This window comes from Bufo bufo, chromosome 2, assembly GCF_905171765.1.
Source record: "Bufo bufo chromosome 2, aBufBuf1.1, whole genome shotgun sequence".
In the NCBI taxonomy this organism is placed as follows: domain Eukaryota; kingdom Metazoa; phylum Chordata; class Amphibia; order Anura; family Bufonidae; genus Bufo; species Bufo bufo.
This window is the reverse complement of record NC_053390.1, coordinates 706,155,023-706,175,989: the sequence shown is the minus strand read 5'-3', so window position 1 is coordinate 706,175,989 and position 20,967 is coordinate 706,155,023. Positions and strand designations below refer to the sequence as shown.

Here is a 20,967-nt window from a genome sequence, read left to right as displayed (position 1 = left end):
GAACGGTGCAAAGGATACGGACAGCACACGGAGTGCTGTCCGCATTTTTTGCGGCCCCATTGAAGTGAATGGGTCCGCACCCGAGCCGCAAAAAATGCGGCTCGGATGCGGACCACAACAACGGTCGTGTGCATGAGGCCTAAGATATGGGGCAGGGAGCTTAGGAGGCGAGATGCAGCCTACAGCAGCTGAATCCAGGAGGACATGTGCAGTCACTGGCCGAGTACACGAGTATCTGATTTTCACAGTGTTAATTACCACTGAGAGCTCAGCGGCAGACAGGATGCCTTGGGCGGCCCCCTGGGTATCAGCCTATTGGGAAATTTCCCTGTAGGGTCTATGGCCAGTCCACCTCTGAACTGGGGATTTAAAGGGAGTCTTACAGTTAATAGGGCCAACAACATTTGAGGTATTAGACAAATGGAGGGTGATCCTTCTGTCCTCAGACTGGAGCCTGGCGCGAAAAGTTGCAAGATTTCCATCAGTTACTAAGGCCTTCTGGGGCCATATGATGGTGCCCAGGCCTGTCACAGGAAGATAGCTGTGGCAGGGCTAAATATAATATATGTAAAACTCACACAGACTACAGTAGTACACAAGATTGCATATGCAAGTTCCCTAAGGGTACTAAAGATTAATTAATTTATTTATTTTTTAAAGTAAAAAAATTAAAATCAGATCACCCCCTTTCTCAATTTTACATAAAGAACAAAAACAAAAATAAACTTTTACAACCACTCCGCAACCCAGCAGCGGTGGCAGTGCTTGCACACTATAGAAAAAAGAGCCTTTCCCTTAACAATGAATTTCCTGGTGACAAATACACTTGTTAAGCTGCCGACTTGAAAACAGTCCATGTACATTACTCCGTAATCCTTGTAACAAAAAAGGTACTATGACAACTACTCTGTCTTCTTAAACAAGCCAGTTGGATTTACCCAATTATATATGAATAAGTATGGTAAAATTCATTCAGATGACATCATGAATGCCAGATATCAGCTGCAGATCCACCAATTACAGGGCTCCTATTCTGCCAGCTAAGATGAACACACTGCTTTTCCTACTGCCTGACGCATACTGTGATTGTGGTGGTCCAAGAAACTTTCTGCAGCCCTCCTGTGAACAGTGCTGGCCAAGCGAAGAGCAGGGCAGGACAAGTAGGAAATGTCTTTAGCTATTGATGCACAGTGTCCCCCAGGTAGTCTGAGAAGCAGTGTGGCCACCTTGGCTGACAGAAGGAGCCTGTGAATAGTCCGATCCGCAGAGGAAAAGGAGGGCACCATGTAAGTGTCCTGTTCATTCCCCAGTTAATGTGATATTTTTTGGTGAACCAGAGGATCAATTTATTTGAAAAAGAACAAAAACTGCTCTATTGTACCCAACTTGACCATCTCCCATCTGAAAGTATGGACGCGGTACAAATAAACCCTGGGATGGGCCTCGCATACACCTTAGCAAAAGGTAAGAGACTACTTAGTATGGCACGATATTATACAGAGCTCCTGCAGTCCACATTATGTCCTAATGATTTTTCACTCGATGGATGACGACATTTTTGAACTCTAGTTGTTGTCAAATACCCAGTAGAGAGATGTTGTCTGCTCTATAGAAAGTCAAAGAATACTATATAAACTATGCAGAGAAGTAAATAAACTAATCTTCACATCATAATGCCCCATGCACACGACTGTATTTTTGGTACCACTTTTGCGGATCGCACACTGACCCCATTCATTTCTATGGGTCTGAAAAAATAATGTATGTTGCAATTATATGTCAGTTCCGCAGTCCCACAAAAAAGATAGAACGTGTCATATTCTTGTCCGTTTTGCGTACAAGAATAGCCATTTATTACAATGACACCGGATGCAATATGGATGTCATCCATATTTTTTTGCGGATCAGCGTTTTGCGGACTGCAAGATGCATGCAGTCATGTGCATGAGCCCGAAATAAAGGCTTCAGTTTACAAGAAACACCAATCAATAAAGAAGTGAAAGCAGCAATCTGTCTAGTCTGAAATACTGTGCGAGAAATACAATCAATACCGACCTTCACAATCAGTAAGAGAAATGTATGGCGACTCGCTAATAGAAAACATAATGGACGATGTCATACTATAGAACAGTAAACCAGACAATTTATTTGTTAATGAAATAACACTAAAATTACATTTCCTGAGCATTCACATTAATGCAGCTAAGCACACCATGGACTCCAAACAGTACATGAATGTAAGACGCAGGGCACCTGACCTGTCCTACAGACAGCGGGAAATACAGACCGCCAAGTCCTACGAAGGCGGTCAGGAGAGTAAGTCTACGAAACAAAGGGAAGCCAAGACACAAGCACTTACCAGCAATACAATGTATATTTCAAACAGACTAAACAGACGATTATTTAGAACTGGTCAACTCCTACAGAATCGATGCTTCTTGGCAATATCTCAATTTTAAAGCTCTTTAAACAGATGCCCTTTAAATCCAAGACTTCTGGATTACAGACTTGCCCCTGTATATATCTACATACTGTAGTAATATTTACCCTCATGAAGACCTCCCCTGAAGCTAGCCAAGTGATCAGGATTGAGGGATACTAGCTTTAAAAGCCTCAATGATAATCTGCTGTCTCCGGTAGAATTGCAGCCAGTGATACACTTTCCCTGCAATGGTGGCTGTAGGGGAAACATAGGAAGACATGTCGGCCATCCAAAAGAACTGACTGGAGCCACCAGAGACATGCTTCCATCATGGACGGATTGGCCATAGACCCTACAGAGCCACTTAATCCCTCCTTAGTTGTCAGCAAGGTACATAAAGATCTGATGCTCTCAACATTAATGTAGGAGCATCAGGCACAGCTTCATACTGTGGGGCGGTGGCAGTATATTGTGCTGGACTGTGGTATTTGGTTCTGCTGGGGTGGTAATTGGTCCTGCACTACAGGACTGCTGACCCCACCTACTTCTGTTGTCCCACCTTCTGTAGATTTGGACCCGCCTACAACATGGGGGTCACTTTTTTTTTTTCACGACCACTTTAAGATCCCAGTCCACCCTTGACTTCTATACACCCTAACACGGCATGGGTTCACATGACAACATGGTAAAAGGATTGCATGTTGTGCTTCTGACATCGTAATCAGAAAATAACCAGCGTCTTCAACCTTCCCTAATTATCCAGTCCTGAGACGGTTAAACCAGAGCGTCTCATTGCTCTCATTATTTCTTACAGATTATCACTTCACACAGAGAAGGATTACAGATGCTTGCTCCGGTTTGTTACCTAGTGTTTGCAGCCTTGAGGTCACAGAAGTGGGTGAGCAGGTTCTTCACAACGTCATTGCAGACCACCTTCACAACATCAATGTGAGCAAGCCGACAGCGCAGTTGTCTGGTCAACTCCCAAAAGTCTTCAGAGAGCAAGTGGTAGAGTTGACCACCATCTTTACTGAGTTCACCATACCATGTCAGAATGTAGTCTCTGTAGCTGTAGTCAAACACTGAAAAAGATTAAGACACAAGATGAAGAATTAAGGCCATGCAATCAAAGCTGAAAAAGCACAATATACAAGTATTCCACTAGAGGGAGCATGTGAGTTTACTGTATACTTTGCTATTTTTAGGTTCAATCTAGAGCTCTGCACACTAACCTCCTCAGCTCCCTCTAGTGGTGGCTGCAGGGAAGCCGTATGTATCTTGTCTTTCTATGGCTACAAAAGAGTTGGGGGATCCGTTTCAGAAAAACTGAACAGCGGATATCCAAACTGCAGCATGTCAATTTACGCTGCGGGTTTTACCTCCAAAGGTTGAAAGCAGTCGAAGGTCCACAAAAAGCAGCCCAATAAAGGTGTTTTTGCAGCACTTTTTCCTTATATCCACTACCAATATGTGGATGCATATTTAAAACTATTAAAAAGAAATCAACTGGGTGGACATTCACTTTAAGCAGATCCTCAACTTGTACAGTTTAGCACTAAACAGTTATTCATATATAGGTGAACAGGGCACTCAAGGATAGCTGCGACCGTGTATTTAAGGCAAAGATGAGCTTTATTGATAATATAAATATATTTGATGCATATAACAATCAAGAATGCAGTAGAATAAATAGGTTATTAACAAATAAATATAATGAATATTCGACAGAGCAAAGGCTATTATTCGATTAATCAGCAAATATTCAATAGTCCAATATTGTAAATCTTGGATCCAATGATTGTGAACATCCAAAGACTTGTTTGCAATAAGTCTATTCGTTTTTTACTTTCATATTGAGACAACAGTCATATGCTTTGCAGTTATTCAAATAGTCGCGGCGGCGTCCCGCCAAAGCGACGTGAATGGCAGCAACTCACTGCTGAAAAGCTTGCAAGCGAATTAAGTCCATTACCTTTGTATCGACCAAGTGTTCGTCCGAAATAATCACAAGAGCCTTCAAGTGTACTTACTCCCAGGATCTGCCTTTAGATATTTGTAGCAGTATTCAATCAGGAGATTAAAGCCGGCTCTCTGTTCGGTTATGGTCGATTTAATGGTAAGGTAGGTTTTTCAGTACAAAGATGGGGTGTAGCACCAGACGCGTTTCGGGGTCCAACCCCTTCCTCAGTGGTGATACCACTGAGGAAGGGGTTGGACCCCGAAACGCGTCTGGTGCTACACCCCATCTTTGTACTGAAAAACCTACCTTACCATTAAATCGACCATAACCGAACAGAGAGCCGGCTTTAATCTCCTGATTGAATACTGCTACAAATATCTAAAGGCAGATCCAGGGAGTAAGTACACTTGAAGGCTCTTGTGATTATTTCGGACGAACACTTGGTCGATACAAAGGTAATGGACTTAATTCGCTTGCAAGCTTTTCAGCAGTGAGTTGCTGCCATTCACGTCGCTTTGGCGGGACGCCGCCGCGACTATTTGAATAACTGCAAAGCATATGACTGTTGTCTCAATATGAAAGTAAAAAACGAATAGACTTATTGCAAACAAGTCTTTGGATGTTCACAATCATTGGATCCAAGATTTACAATATTGGACTATTGAATATTTGCTGATTAATCGAATAATAGCCTTTGCTCTGTCGAATATTCATTATATTTATTTGTTAATAACCTATTTATTCTACTGCATTCTTGATTGTTATATGCATCAAATATATTTATATTATCAATAAAGCTCATCTTTGCCTTAAATACACGGTCACAGCTATCCTTGAGTGCCCTGTTCACCTATATACGTATATGCTTTTCTAAATTGAGTGAGTGGCCTCAATTTACAGGAGCACCTGGTGTCGTTTGAGTGTTCTTAGTGCGACATCTTACTCAATTAAACAGTTATTCATGTTAGCCCTAATAGATCCCCTACACAAGTGCTACAATAGGGCAGGTTTATTACTATATGATAAGATGTCAGTGATGTGTATTCTGAGCTATATTCTTCCTTAAAAAGAAACCCCATTGTGTTTGAATCAGAATACCAGAGGAGATTATAAGATATCGCCAAAAAGGAAAGAGGAGGCACTATTGAAAGAAAAATGGGAAAAAACAGAAGAGTCAGTATCCCAAAATTCAAGAGTGTACTTTTTATTGTGTAGAGATTTGAGATGGAAGAGAGGAAGCTTAAGCTTAGTTCACACACCAATATTTGGAGATAAGGTATAATGGAAAGATTTGCACCTGTTCTGCGTTTGTGACCTGCACATGATTTTGGCTCGCAATTACTGATGGAAATCACTGACCAGAACACTGAGGTGTGAACTAGGTCTTAAAGGGGTTGTCCAGGTTCAGAGCTGAACCCGGACCTACCCACAATTTCAACCAGACACCCCCTGATGTTAGCATCAGGTGAACCCCTTTAAACCATGATATATAAAAAGTTACTCCAGTAGTCTACAGCTGAGGACTTACAGTAGCTTCAGCAAAGAGGTGTTGAATGCAGTCATGACACTGTACACATCAACAACTACTGTGGATTTAGCAGTAGACCACTGAGGACAGAGATTGGCTGCAGTGGTCACATCCGTATCAAGGCAAGTCACTGCTCCTGTGTCTAAACAATGGTGGGAGTACTGGACCAGCAGTGGAGAAACGGTTGAGGAGGATATGCTTTTTATTTTAATCTAAGGCATAGCAGGGGTGCCCAACAAATGGTTAATTATCTCCGACAGTCCCTTTAAAGGAAAGTAAAAGAGAGAAACAGGGTGGTGGTAACTGGTAAACAGGTTATTTTGTAAGGACTGAATGTTCACTAAATGGCTCGGTGTGGTAAAAAAAATCCAGAAAAAACAAAAATGCAGAAATGTGATGGGACACCCTAGAGAATTATAAAAGTAGTGCGGCTGTTCAGAAAATGCAAAGTTGCTGCCCTTTCCTTTATTCTTCTTGTTTTCAGCTAGTTATGAGATAAAACTGCCTACAACAAAAACAGAAAAATAGAACTGAAACCCTATCTATTCAGAAAGGTGACGACTGCACAGTATGGGAAAAATATCACATCACACAATAAAAACTCATTAACAATACAACAGCAGGACGGCCATCTATTTCCGTTCTTTTGCTGAGCATTGTATTCAGTGAAGGAGGTAATGAGCGGTAACATTTGCTCTGAAAATATTCAACCAAGATAAAGTTCTCCAGATTAAAAAAGTGAGGTCGGAAGATCATGAAGAACAGAGATTAATTAATGAGTCACTTCTGTAGCATAAAAAAAAACCTAGAAAGTGGGAAACTGTAACAATACATTTATGAATAAGACGACTCATATCCATTGTAGTCACATTTCTCCTTTATATAATGAAAGCTACATATCGGCCATTACAGAAACTACTGCTAGATTTTCTGTGGATAATCTGAAGCCACCATTTCAACATATCAAAGACTAGAATGGGCAACTTATGATTATGATTTTCTTTGCTTTTGATGGCAATTCATCATAATTCTATTCAAAAGTTTAAAGGCTATGGTTAGCCTTGGGGAAAAAAAATTATGATCACATTTTCCTCATTTTGGGCTAAAAATATATATTTTCAATTGGTCTTTATAAAAAAAAACTTCAGCAGTTTTTGTGATACATGCGAAAAAAAAAAATCTATTTGCAGACTGTCCCTCCGGAGTAAAGTCAGCTGAGGGCTCATGTGAAGGCTCATCTCTGATCTCCTGACCTCATAAACCGTCATTTAAAGGGAGTTCCCTTATGCCGTGTAGGTTTGAGCGAATTGAGCTCAAGATCATGAATCCGAAGTAGAATTTTTAAAACACTTTGTTTGTAATGCTGTTTCTGTACAGCATTAAAATGTTTTGGCTCCATGTAGATAAACCTCATATTGGCCAAAGTTGCGCAAGACTTTGGTAAATGAGTTTGGTATTCCTATCTGCATATTTAAAGAGGACCTTTCACTGATTATTACTCTATGAACTAAGTATACAGACATGTAGAGCGGCGCCCAAGGATCTCACTGCACTTACTATTATCCCCGGGCGCCGCTCCGTTCTCCTGCTATGTCCTCCGGTATCTCTGTTCCCTAAGTTATGGTAGGCGGAGTCTGCCCTTGTTCTTCTGTAGCGCTGGCCAATCGCATTGCAGAGCTCACAGCCTGGGAGAAAATAACCTCCCAGGCTGTGAGCTCTGCACTGCGATTGGCCAGCTCTAGAGCAGAACAAGGGCAGACTCCGCCTACCATAACTTAAGGACTGGAATCTCCGCCTACTATAACTTAGTGAGCGGAGATACCGGAGGGCATAACGGGAGAACGGAGCGGCGCCAGGGGATAATAGTAAGTGCAGTGAGATCCCCGGGCGCCGCTCTACATGTCTGTATAGTTAGTTCATAGTGTAATAATCGGTGAAAGGTCCTCTTTAAAGACATTTTAAAATAGGAATCAGAAGTTGGCTTTGGTACCGAGGTACCAGCCAGTACCGAAGCAGACATTGGATTCCCATTTTAAAATGTTTTTAAATATGCAGATAGGAATATCAACTCATTCATGGAAGTCTCAAGCAACTTCTGCTAAGACAAAGTTTTACTACACTGAGCCAATACATTTTAATGCTGTATGGAAACAGCATTACAAAGTTTTTTTAACGACTCGACCTCTGATCTATGATCCAAAGCTCGATTCGCTCAACCCTTCTGCTTTGAATAGGTCATCAGTATCTTATCGTGAGTGGTGGCCTGAAACCCGGGACCCGCGCCAATCAGTTGTTTGAGAAGGCACAGATGTTCCTTTAAGTGCCTGCATATTCTGGCATGCAGCAATGGTGAGGACACACTGTTGCCTTTTCATCCGCTGTAACATTTTCAGAGTGCCGAGTGAACCCTCCTAAAATCTTGTGCTTTAGATAGATCAATAAAAAGAGACACATATTTGACAAGTGAAGCTATACACAGAGAACTAAAGAAGCGTAACTTATTGCCTCCAAACCAAAAAGATGCAGTTTTCCCCTTAAACGGAGAGAATAAAAATACATTCAACCATGTCCAATTCAGAGTACTGTTTAGTCTTACAGCCAATTGCTCCCCAATGCCCCTTCCTTGTACATGGTGTAAGAGGGTACAAGGAATCATCGTGGATGATAGGTACGTGTCACTGAGGTTCCTGGCCTCGGTGGAGTCAGAGCCGGTTTTTATGCGTCAGCAGCAGTTGCTGGTTGACACCTTGGTACTTAGCATGGCTGTAATAGCTGATCCAGGATGGCTCTTACTTGGAGTAGTCAAAGTGCTGGGTGGGTGACTACTCCCCACGTTCCATGCCGGATTTTACCAGGCATAAAACCAGCCAGCACTGCCAGGTGGAGAGGATTACCTCCGTCTAACAGTTGAGCTCAGGAGGTCTGTGTGCTGGGATCTGAGGCCTATGCTGGACTGGAAAGGGGAGACCAGTGTGTCAGGGGAACAGGCCGTCTAAAACCTGTATTGGTATGTGGTACTCAGCAGAAGTGGCCCAAATCATTAAAAATAAAAAGCTAGCATTTTGTAATTATAAAAAAACCCAGAGCAATGAAGAGAAGGAAATCTACAAGATTAGGCAGAAAGAGGCCAAGCAAGTTATAAGAACTTCTAAAGCGCAGGCAGAAGAAAAACTAGCTCAGTCTATGAAAAAAGGGGATAAGACATTCTTCAGATATATAAATGAAAAAAGGAAATTAAAACAAGGAATAACTAAATTAAAAACAAAAGGACGGAAGGTATGTAGAAGAGAATAAAGGGCTAGCCGACTGCCTTAATGAATACTTCTGTTCAGTTTTTACAAAAGAAAAAGGAGAAGGACCTCCACTAGAAAGGATGACTAATAAATCGTTTGATGCATGTATCTTTACAGAGGAAGATGTTCTAAGTTTGCTGTCTAAAGTGAAGACAAATAAGTCACAGGGGCCTGATGAGATACACCCAAAATTATTAAAAGAGCTTAGTGGTGAGCTGGCAAAACCGCTAACAGATTTATTTAACCAATCATTAGTAACAGGAGTCGTCCCGGAAGATTGGAAATTGGCAAATGTCGTGCCCATTGACAAGAAAGGTAGTAGGGAGGAATCGAGCAACTATAGACCAGTGAGTCTGATATCAATAGTAGGCAAATTAATGGAAACCCTATTAAAGGATAGGATTGTGGAACATCTAAAATCCCATGGATTGCAAGATGAAAAACAACATGGGTTTACTTCAGGGAGATCATGTCAAACAAATCTTATAGATTTTTTTGACTGGGTGACTAAAATAATAGACGGTGGAGGTGCAGTAGACATCGCATATCTAGATTTTAGTAAGGCTTTTGACACTGTCCCACAAAGAAGACTTATCAATAAACTGCAGTCATTGAGCATGGACTCCCATATTGTTGAGTGGATTAGGCAGTGGCTGAGTGACAGACAGCAGAGGGTTGTAGTCAATGGAGAACATTCAAAACAAGGTCATGTTACCAGTGGGGTTCCACAGGGATCTGTACTGGGACCAATTTTGTTTAATATCTTCATAAGTGATATTGCAAAAGGCCTCGATGGTAAGGTTTGTCTTTTTGCTGATGACACGAAGATATGTAACAGGGTTGATGTTCCTGGAGGGAAACGCCAAATGGAAAAGGATTTAGGAAAACTAGAAGAATGGTCAGAACTCTGGCAACTGAAATTTAATGTGGATAAGTGCAAGATAATGCACCTGGGGCGTAAAAACCCAAGGGCAGAATATAGAATATTTGACACAGTCCTGACCTCAGTATCTGAGGAAAGGGATTTAGGAGTAATTATTTCAGAAGACTTAAAGGTGGGAAGACAATGTAATAGAGCAGCACGAAATGCCAGCAGAATGCTTGGATGTATAGGGAGAGGTATAAGCAGTAGAAAGAGTGAAGTGCTTATGCCGCTGTACAGAACACTGGTGAGACCTCACTTGGAGTATTGTGCGCAGTACTGGAGGCCATATCTCCAGAAGGATATAGATACTCTAGAGAGAGTTCAGAGAAGAGCTACTAAACTAGTACATGGATTGCAGGATAAAACTTACCAGGAAAGGTTAAAGGACCTTAATATGTATAGCTTGGAAGAAAGAAGAGACAGAGGGGATATGATAGAAACTTTTAAATACATAAAGAGAATCAACTCGGTAAAGGAGGAGAGCATATTTAAAAGAAGAAAAACTACCACAAGAGGACACAGTTTTAAATTAGAGGGGCAAAGGTTTAAAAGTAATATAAGGAAGTATTACTTTACTGAGAGAGTAGTGGATGCATGGAATAGCCTTCCTGCAGAAGTGGTAGCTGCAAATACAGTGAAGGGGTTTAAGCATAAGGCTATCCTTCATATAAGATAGGGCCAGGGACTATTCATAGGATTCAGATATATTGGGCAGACTAGATGGGCCAAATGGTTCTTATCTGCCGACACATTCTATGTTTTTATGTTTCTATGTCCTTAAAACAAGTGTCAAAATGAGGCTCAGTAGTGTGTGTGGCCTCCACGTGCCTGTATGACCTCCCTACAACGCCTGTGCATGCTCCTGTAAGCACAACCCCCACCTGTGGACGTCGGGCCCTTATATCACCCTCATGGAGTCTGTTTCTGACAGTTTAAGCAGACACATGCACATTTGTGGCCTGCTGGAGGTCATTTTGCAGGGCTCTGCCAGTGCTCCTCCTGTTCCTCCTTGCACAAAGGCGGAGGTAGCGGTCCTGCTGCTGGGTTGTTGCCCTCCTACGGCCTCCTCCACGTCTCCTGATGTACTGGCCTGTCTCCTGGTAGCTCCTCCATGCTCTGGACACTACGCTGACAGACACAGCAAACCTTCTTGCCACAGCTCGCATTGATGTGCCATCCTGGATAAGCTGCACTACCTGAGCCACTTGTGTGGGTTGTAGACTCCGTCTCATGCTACCACTAGAGTGAAAGCACCGCCAGCATTCAAAAGTGACCAAAACATCAGCCAGGAAGCATAGGAACTGAGAAGTGGTCTGTGGTCACCACCTGCAGAACCACTCCTTTATTGGGGGTGTCTTGCTAATTGCCTATAATTTCCACCTGTTGTCTATCCCATTTGCACAACAGCATGTGAAATTGATTGTCACTCAGTGTTGCTTCCTAAGTGGACAGTTTGATTTCACAGAAGTGTGATTGACTTGGAGTTACATTGTGTTGTTTAAGTGTTCCCTTTATTTTTTTGAGCAGTGTATAAGTATTGCCACTCCTTAACTGTGCGTTGCGTGCCATATAGTGAAGCATATGAAAAGCATGCTTCTTCATGGTCACTTAACGTGTTCGTTTTGCGGTAACGTGATGCACTGCATGCATTGGCCTTTATTCTTACAGCAGAGAAGTACCGTATTTTTTGCAAAAGTGGGGGAAAAATAGTAGTGCGTCTTATGGGGCGAATGCTGCGACCATCCAGTGAATAGGCTGAGAGGGAGGAGGGGCTGGGGGCCGGCATCTGTTTCTGTAATGGCAGCGGGGCCCGGTGCAGTCACTGTATTCTACTACACCGGGCCCCGCTCACTGTAGTATACGGTAATCATATCTAACTTGTGGGTATTGTTAAAGTATTCCAATCATCTTAAATCTAGCGCTGTACTACTTACTACTAACTTCTTGGCAGTCAGGAGGCCGGGCGGGCGCTCGTAGCGTAGCTCACTACGTCACGCGCCTGCTCCGCCCACTTTATGAATGAAGCAGGCACCGGGCCCCGCTGCAATTACAGAAACAGATGCCGGCCCCCATTCACTACACAGGGACACTGTTATGGGGGGGGGGGATCTGTGGATGACACATAAGATAAGATGCTGTATATGTGTCATCCGCATATGCCCCCACAATGATCCCCCATAACCGTGCCATCCACAGATGCCCCCATAACCGTGCCATCCACAGATGCCCCCATAACCGTGCCATCCACAGATGCCCCCATAACCGTGCCATCCACAGATGCCCCCATAACAGTGCCATCCACAGACCACCATTAGTTCAAAACCCACCAAAAGCATACCTTTTGGTTCAAAATATATATTTTTTTATTTTCCTCCTCATAAACCTAGGTGCGTCTTATGGGCAGGTGCGTCTTATAGGGCGAAAAATATGGTAATTAATTATAACTTTTTGGGAATTGGGACATTTAAACTTGTTTTTTTTTTTTTTTAATCTAGTAGGAATTGGAGTCTGAGTCGGTTCATTTTTTGCCGACTCCGATTCCAGGTACCCAAAATTGCCTCCGACTCCATAGCCCTGGTGTAAAGTAACACCAACACTGCAAAAGTGACGTTTTGTTTTTGGCATCATGTGTGAAAAAACACTGAAGTTTGAATTACGAACTTGTATTTTGCCTCTGTACTGCGCCCGCTTATCCTAACTACCAGAGCGGATCCCCACAATGGCTAAGATGGTAAACAATAAAACTCACGAATCACCACCTCATTCACACCTCCATGCCAGTCTTGCAGATGAAAATACTCAAATCGTGTGGCATCCAAGTTTTGCACGTGCAAAGGTTCAAATTCAGAATGCAACTCCTTTTTTTCATCAAGGCTTTATCAATTTTTTGCAAAAACTTTTCTTCATCAATTTTGTATACAATGAAATCAGTGAAAAACAATATGGACACAGAGGGAACCAATGTTCTGCAAACCACGGATCCACAAAATATGGATACCTTCCATATGCAATCCTCACTTTTTTGAATGGGTCTGTGAGCATCCACAAAAATGTGGATTGGACACAGATACAAAATACAGTTATGTGCATGAACCCTTCTGTATGGCATATCCCTGCTACAGTAAAACAACAAAGATTGGTGGGGAGCAGTGGAGCGGCAGGGGATTTACCAGGTAAAATGTTTTTTGACCACATTCTCTCCTGCTGCTCATAGACCATCATTAGCCACATGCTTTTTAACAGATATATATGCAAAAAAAAAAAAAAAGTATACAGATGTAGCAGGGGTAACACACACACTTTTAACTCAAATTTCTTAACTTATCGCGTTATCTTGAAACAAAAGCCATTGTCTCATAAAGCATGTTAACCCTGCTACATCCGTACTTTGTCATACAAGTTTTTCCTTTTGCTGCATGTTTTAACTTTTGTCACAGTTGAAAGTACAGTACAAATTTATCGGCCTGGGCTGTCAATCACGGGGAATGGGGGAGTGACAGCAGGTATAGGGTGGTGACAATTTGGTGCTCCAAGGGGCTCCAGCCCTCCTTTCGGTGGACCAATGAGCTAATCTGCGCATAAATAAAAGCACCTCGCTCTGTAAAGACACCACATAAATACTTAAGAAGGAATAATTTTTTTCAGCCAGACCAGCCGTAACAGGTATTATGTCTGGTTTGGTAGAGTTGATCCTGATGTTTTTTAATAAGTGCCAGAGTGCACTATGTTTTGGAGAACAATATTTATTTAAAGTAAGCCAAGCAAGAGGTGGTATAAGAAAAAAATGTTAGGACAGCAGCCCATGGGTGTCATTGCCCTGTTCTGCCCTGTGGCAAGGTTGCCGCTCTACTTACCATGCTCCTACCTCCATGCTTCTGTCCCCTTAGGGCCTTAGAAATACGTGCTTACAAATCAGTCAATGACCATGGCTAGGGGTCCCTGGGTATTTAAGGCTCCCTCTCCATGCAGAGGGTGCCTGAGCTTTAGAGGTTCCTAATGACCAGCAAAGATGTTAAAGTCTAGTGCTTCTGCGATTCTCCTGCATTTTTTTCCAGCCCTGTACCCACCCTGCCTGTGTACTCCTACACTACCAGTTTCAGTTCTGTTCATGTTTAAGTTAATCCTGTCCATCTGGCTTGCTTGTGTTCCTGTCATGTACCCAGTCTGCCTGCCCTGCCCATGTCACCATTACCACCCACCCTACAGGTCCGTCCTGTGTCTTCATTCATTTACACAATGTGCAGCCAAGATGTAGTCATTTGCATTTAAGTCTTGACTTTTGCGACTGCTCCTGTAGTTTTGGTGCATATTCTGTATCCTGAGCTCCCGTTGTCAGCACTGGAGTCCCTAACCCTAGTCGGTCAGCTGCCAACTACACCGGGACTATCCCAGGAGGTAGCGGTTCGATTGCTTCCCTGCAGCAAAGGTCAGATCCCTGTACAGAGGTTAAAGGATACATACCAGGGAAGCGCTTGAATAATGCCCTTTAGGTTACCCCTACGTCAAACAGGTTAGTTGGCACAGTGGATCCAAACTTGCTGATCCAAAGGTGTCTGACATGTAGCAGTAAGTGCCAAATCTACTAGTGTGGGCAATTGTGATATTTTTGCCACATCTTCTGCTTGCCTGGACTTAAGCAAAATTTAAGACTAATCACAAATCTTATGCACAGTTTTATTATTTGCATTTGTTTTGTGGAAATGCGACTACTGTCTACACCTACAGAAATAACACCATTGCTCGTATCTGAAAACAGTCAAACTGTGGTGGATCTACTATGCTGAATAGCAATGCAATATACAAAAGACACAAAGAAATCCTAGAATACTGCATCGGGGTATAGTTCATAATTCACTGATCAGAGGAAGAAGCAGTGCCTGGAATTTAATTTGCTCACACATCTTCAAGAGCCATTACCCAAGCATAATGCATCATCCTCTGCATTTCTACCGTCTCCTCCAGTCTGGTTTTATGAGCTGTGGAAACTGATTGATTAAGTGTACAGGCCTGATGCACCATTAATTCCACAACAGTGCACAATGCATCATAACTCATCCAGGAATGGTCCTCCCTGAGCAGGCAGATCTTCTTACTGACGGAACGTATAGAATTGACAGGGGGAGATATTCTATGCTTCCTTGTACTGAGAGAAAGCTAGCAAAAAAAACTCACAAGGTTATAATTGGGTCTTCACAGTCATATTCCTAAGTGAAATGTTGTGGAAGGTTTTCAGATAATTCCTCTCACATCTGCTAAACATGTACAAAAAGGCTTCTATTGAGAAGATGAGAAAAAACTATACATCTACATTCACAACCAGGAGCTGTCTTACAGTCTCCAGCAGAGTCCTGGTATTCAGGGAGGAGAAGGTCTGAGCAGGAAGCCCCATCAGCGCGGTACAGCTAGTCGTCACTACATAATCATCATCGCGGCGCAAACTGGATTCCACTGCTGGAAAAAGATGAAATTGTAGACACAGGCTGGAAGACAGGTGTGACACCTGCTTAAGCCTTACCCTCCAGAAAAATAGAAGAAACCACATGAGCACACTGCATTAACAGTGCTGAAAAAACATACCGGCCACCTACTGAGTATTTATGCTCTCCTCATGTACATATAGATAGAGGAACTACTCAGTCACCATCCTGATGAGCATGGGGGCACTCTCGTCATGAATGCACTAGACTATGGGGGAGATTTATCAAACTGGTGTAAAGTAGAACTGGCTTAGTTTCCCATAGCAACCAATCAGATTCCACCTTTCATTTTTCAGAGCTCCTTTGGAAAATAAAAGGTGGAATCTGATTGTCTGGAGTTTTCTATCAACAATCCTATTATCCAAAGAGCACAACGTATTTTTGTGCTGTTATGAATAATTAGCGTACGGTCTGGTAGCTTAACCAGACAGATTTGCTCAAAGAGGTCGTGAAGAAAGTTTTGGATAAAACCCCACTTGACCAGACCTGAAAAGGAAAGATTACTTACCTGGTTCCTGGCGCTGGCTTCTAGCTCCTTCTCCTCCTGGCCTACCACACTGAAAACATACAGCTTGACGACCGGCTTCCATTATATCATGACAAATGGTGACATGACACTAGGGGATCCAATCTCCGTTGCAGCCAGTGATTTGCCGCGATGATGTCAAACCGGATGTGGGGGGGGGGGGGGGCAGTAGAGCATCGCAAGGCTGGGACAAGAAGGAGTAGGGAGCCGGCCCCAGCAAGCAGGTAAGTCCAGCCAAGTTAGGAGGTTTGCCAAAACCCCACCATTCTTTCACAACCCTCTTAAGGCTGCTTTAGCACAAAGGTTTGTGTTGGTATAACTTGCTAGCTCCAGATAGCTGAAGGTCTATGGAAAATATGAAAGCATCATTTCCAAATGGCATCTTTGCTAATAAGGAGGTGTTTTTGTCTTTCATGCATCTTTTCAAAAAGGCAGCATGTTGTAGCACTGGTGTTGTTTTCAGACGTTTTTACATCTCTTTCACTATAGGTCAAAAAAACAAGAGCTCTTCATCTGAGATAGGCCGTCCTGCAGGTGAAGAAGCTGCCCAGACGCTTGACTGACAGTGGTGGACATGTCGGCCAGCCCTGCCAATCATGTGCTGCGCTGCTGGTCCGAATAGTAGGGCAAGGGCAGAGGCTCTGCTTCTGAAGCAGCAGCTGTTCATGCGCTGCTACCTGTAAGGGTAGGGGCAGATGCGCAGTTGCCAGTCTAGTAGCGGAAATACAACCCCTGTGCTTGTGCTGCCAAACCGTTTTTGATAAGACTAATTGATTTGTACGAATCTATTTGTTCATCTCTAGTATGGTCACTTCAAGAAGACCTTCAGTAACGCTAACTCAGCAGGAATATTCCAGCAGTGTATTCTGATTCAGCTGCATCCTTTGGGTGGGTGACTGTCAAACGTACTGTCACACGGACAAGCTGCAGATGTGATGCTGCAGGTCGCTGCAGACTGTTAATTAAATAAGAGATAACTCATTGCTGTCTGTTTTTCAGCAAACCGCCCAGCCATTCCCAAACAGCAAGGAGTTACTACTTCTATTAGTAATCTGTGCAGCCCTGCTGCTTCTGGCCATATTGCAACAGCCGGGACTTCTGCCAAACATCCTGATATTTTGAAGCCTTTGTGAATAACATGACTGCTCATCATCAATCAGACCACCGTCCAGCCTCCTGTGCAGGTAGGTGGTCAGACAGCCCTGTGAGCAATCTATACCAGCAGGGAGCACAGAACTGTACTGTAAAGAAACCACGTGATCAGACACAGTACCGCTGAATGCTTTGTAGTAGATCTCCATTGTTCCACTGCTGCCTTGTCCACTGCCTGGAGCTGTGGAGGTCAGATCCATAACCAAGAATTCAGGCGCTGGTAGAGATTCAGAGTTACGAGTGGTTTAGCTAATAGATTTGACTGATACTATGCAATAAAGGTGCCAGTCAATGACTGTAATATGCAGTATGAATAAATTGCTCCAGTTCTGCCTCTGAACTCTCTACTAGTGCCTGAATTACCTGCCATTTCATTGTATTTTCTGCAGTCTAGTCTGATGTCCAGTGATCAGGGCCGGGGCAAGGATTTTTGCCAACACAAGCGAAGCTACATTTTGGCGCCCCACCAGAACTTGGTGGGGGGTGATGTAAAAAGGAGGGGGTGATGTACCATGGAGGGAGTGAAAAGTGACATGAAAAGGGGAGAAATGTGACACGGAAGGGGTGATGTGACATTAGGGGGGTGAGAAATGTGACATGGAGGGGGATGGGGCAGAAATGTGACACAAAGGGGGCGATTTAAAAAGGAGGGGTTGATGTGACATGGAGGGGGAGAAATGTTACATGGGGGGTGTGACATATAGGGGGAGAAATGTGATATTGGAGGGGGAGAAATGTCACATTTCTCCCCATCCCCCTATTAATGTTGTTCAAAAAAACATTATGCTCACCTGGCCCTGGTCCCATCTGCAGCAGCTCCCCTTCTCCTCTGTGTGGTTCTGGTATCTTCTCTCTGGGCTCCCGACAAGTTTGAAGACCTTTCCCACTCAGCCAATCAGTGGCCGCAGCTGTGTAACGTGTCAGGCCAGTAATTGGCTCAGCGGGAAAGGTCCTCAAACTTGTCGGTAGCCCAGAGAGAAGATACCAGGACCACACAGAAGAGAACAGCCGCGGGCGGGCAGCCGGTGGCGAGCAAGCGATTTATTTTAAAAAGAAAAAAAATATGTTTTCTGCCCCCCCTCTCCCCCCTCGGCTCGGCATCTCTGCGCCCTAAGGCTAAGGCAGCCGCTTGGTCTGCCTTATTATATCGCTGGGCCTGCCTGTGATCTACAGGATTACATTATCAAATCCCTGTTAGACAACTCCTTCCATCCAACCAAGCTGCCCCTTGTTCCTTTGTATGTGTGCCCCCAAACATAAAGTGCTACTGAAGACATAACCTCTAAAGTGGGACAGTAATTGTGCCCCTACATTTATCAATTGCAGTTATATGCTCCTCTGAATCACACTACATGGGGGACTTTTACTAAGACGGCTTTTTTCGCTGGTCTGTTTCAGCTACACAGTTAGATGCATTTCTCTCAGAAGCAGGGGGTATCTCTTTTCTGCCAGTACTTTATGCACTGTTTGTTTTGTTCTAGGGAGCTCAGAAAGCTGATAAGGTGGGATAACTCACACATACAGACATACAGTAGGCTACTGTGATGTTCAGAAGCATTTATATTATGAGGCTCACAATCTCAGCTAGCGCTGACACGTCCCCACCTCCTCTTTGCCATCTTCTGTATCTAGTGGCCATGACCTTACAGCTTTTCTCAGGTGGATGAAGGCATATTTTTTAAATAAAGTAATATAGAAATGTGATAGTTACACCATCCTCTATTAAATCAAATGAAATACAATGACTCTTTAAAATGTTTGTAATGAAAAGGCTTAGATTGGGTTAAAAATAGCAGATTTTTCTATACCAGTCCGCTGTCCTCAGCAAGTCACTGACTGAGGTAGGTTACTGCTGAGGCCAAGTTTTGACTGAGCTGGCATTGCCAGCCATTAGGGTGACTAGTGTTGCGTTTTATCCCTTTCTGACCCTTTTAAAAACAAATTATCTCCTCCAGAAAAAACATTTAGAACGTGTATCCAAATAAAATATATTTATGGCATATATAGAACATGCCATAAATGATGGAAAAGGGTCAAAAGGGATTCACTTATCAGGTGGAATGTGGGTTTTATGACAATCTGAGGGAGCTGTAGATCTGACTGCTCATGTATTAGTTTCTTTCCCCTCATGTCTAAGGCTACTTTCACACTAGCGTTTTTTGCGGATCCATCATGGACGGATCTGGTTGTATTTTGTCTTCTATAGCCATGACATAGAAAATGGATCCGTCCCCCATTGACTTTCAGTGGTGTTCAAGACGGATCCGTTTTCTATTGTGCCAGAAAAAACTGATCCGTCCCCATTGACTTGCATTTTGTGCCAGGATGAATCAGTTTGGCTCTGCTTCGTCAGGCGGACAGCAAAACGCTGTAGGCAGCGTTTTGGTGTCCGCCTCCACAGCGGAATGGCGACTGATTGGAGGCAACCTGATGCATTCTGCAGCGGATCCTTATCCATTCAGAATGCATTAGGGCAAAACTGATCCGTTTTGGACCGCTAGTGAGAGCCCTGAACGGATCTCACAAACGGAAAGCCAAAACGCGAGTGTGAAAGTAGCCTAAGGCATTTAAAAGTCCAAAAGCTGTCTACGGAGCCACAAACATGCGCAGCCCGGCACTACCCTGTTCTCCTATTGTTGGAGGCGACAGCTTGCAGCATCACATTGCATAACTGGTGTCACTGAACCCTGTTTTCCAAAAAGATTTGGGTACCAGAGGCGGGACTCTTGACCACTATGCATTATTGGCATATCCTGTTGAAGGACAGAAAAGTATATATTAGCTAGTATATTACCCAAAACATAATAGCTCAGAAGAAAAATTAACCAAACTTTGGTCACCCTTTACATTTGTGCAGCAAATAGAGATAAGCTTTAAATTGCGAACATTTAAATTTAAGGAGCCTACATGAACCATCCTTTGAAATATCTAATTATTCGGAAAGTTAAATTGGCATTTCCTAGCAAACACCTTGTCTAGAGGACACTGCAGGCAGTTTACTGTAAGCATGGCGGCAAGCAGATGTCACCGCAAATTAATGTACATATCTTGACGTTTTTATATATCAGGATTCTGTGAAAAAACGGCTGCCGCTAATCTATAGAAGATCCAATTTATAGATTCTGATTACACATACTTCTAAATGTAGAAGATGGATGAAAGGTTGCAATGAGTCACAGCTGCATGCGGGATGGAGCAGCGCGGCCTCACCGCACTGTCGGGGCATATTAATCTACAAGCTACAAATAAAATGTCATCTCCACACTGACATCTATAAAAGTGTATCAGTCAGCAAGCAGCAGGCTGTGCCGCTAATTAGATTACCAGAGGTCAGTCACGCCGCCACGCACAGGGGTGAGATAACAGTATATACACAAGATTAGACTAGTTATTGGCAATTACCGTTACATTAATATTGTCCGTACTGGAAGATGGAATACCGCCACACAATTATTGTACAGGAATGACTGCCACCGCCTATAGTCACACGTGGGCATGCTGTTTGGTATCTCCATGCTCTTGTTTGGCATAAGTCTTCTAAGTCTACTTTCACACTCGCGTTTTGGCTTTCCGTTTCTAAGATCCGTTCAGGGTTCTCACAAGCGGTCCAAAACGGATCAGTTTTGCCCTAATGCATTCTGAATGGAAAAGGATCCGCTCAGAATACATCAGTTTGCCTCCGAT

The 20,967-nt window shown here is 43.2% G+C and overlaps 1 protein-coding gene and 1 long non-coding RNA gene across 3 annotated transcripts in view; one reads left to right on the top strand and one right to left on the bottom strand.

Moving 5' to 3' along the window:
- LOC120990160 overlaps nt 1-20,967 on the top strand; it is a 954,651-nt gene that overhangs the window by 768,338 nt on the left and 165,346 nt on the right. The gene's annotated exons all lie outside the window — the stretch shown is intronic.
- The window catches only part of SNX25 (sorting nexin 25), a 221,617-nt gene that overhangs the window by 102,163 nt on the left and 98,487 nt on the right, over nt 1-20,967 (bottom strand). For both annotated transcript variants that reach the window (XM_040418740.1, XM_040418741.1), the window contains exon 3: nt 3,288-3,504. In XM_040418740.1, coding sequence (XP_040274674.1) covers nt 3,288-3,504 — 217 coding nt within the window. The remainder of the gene's footprint in view (nt 1-3,287; nt 3,505-20,967) is intronic.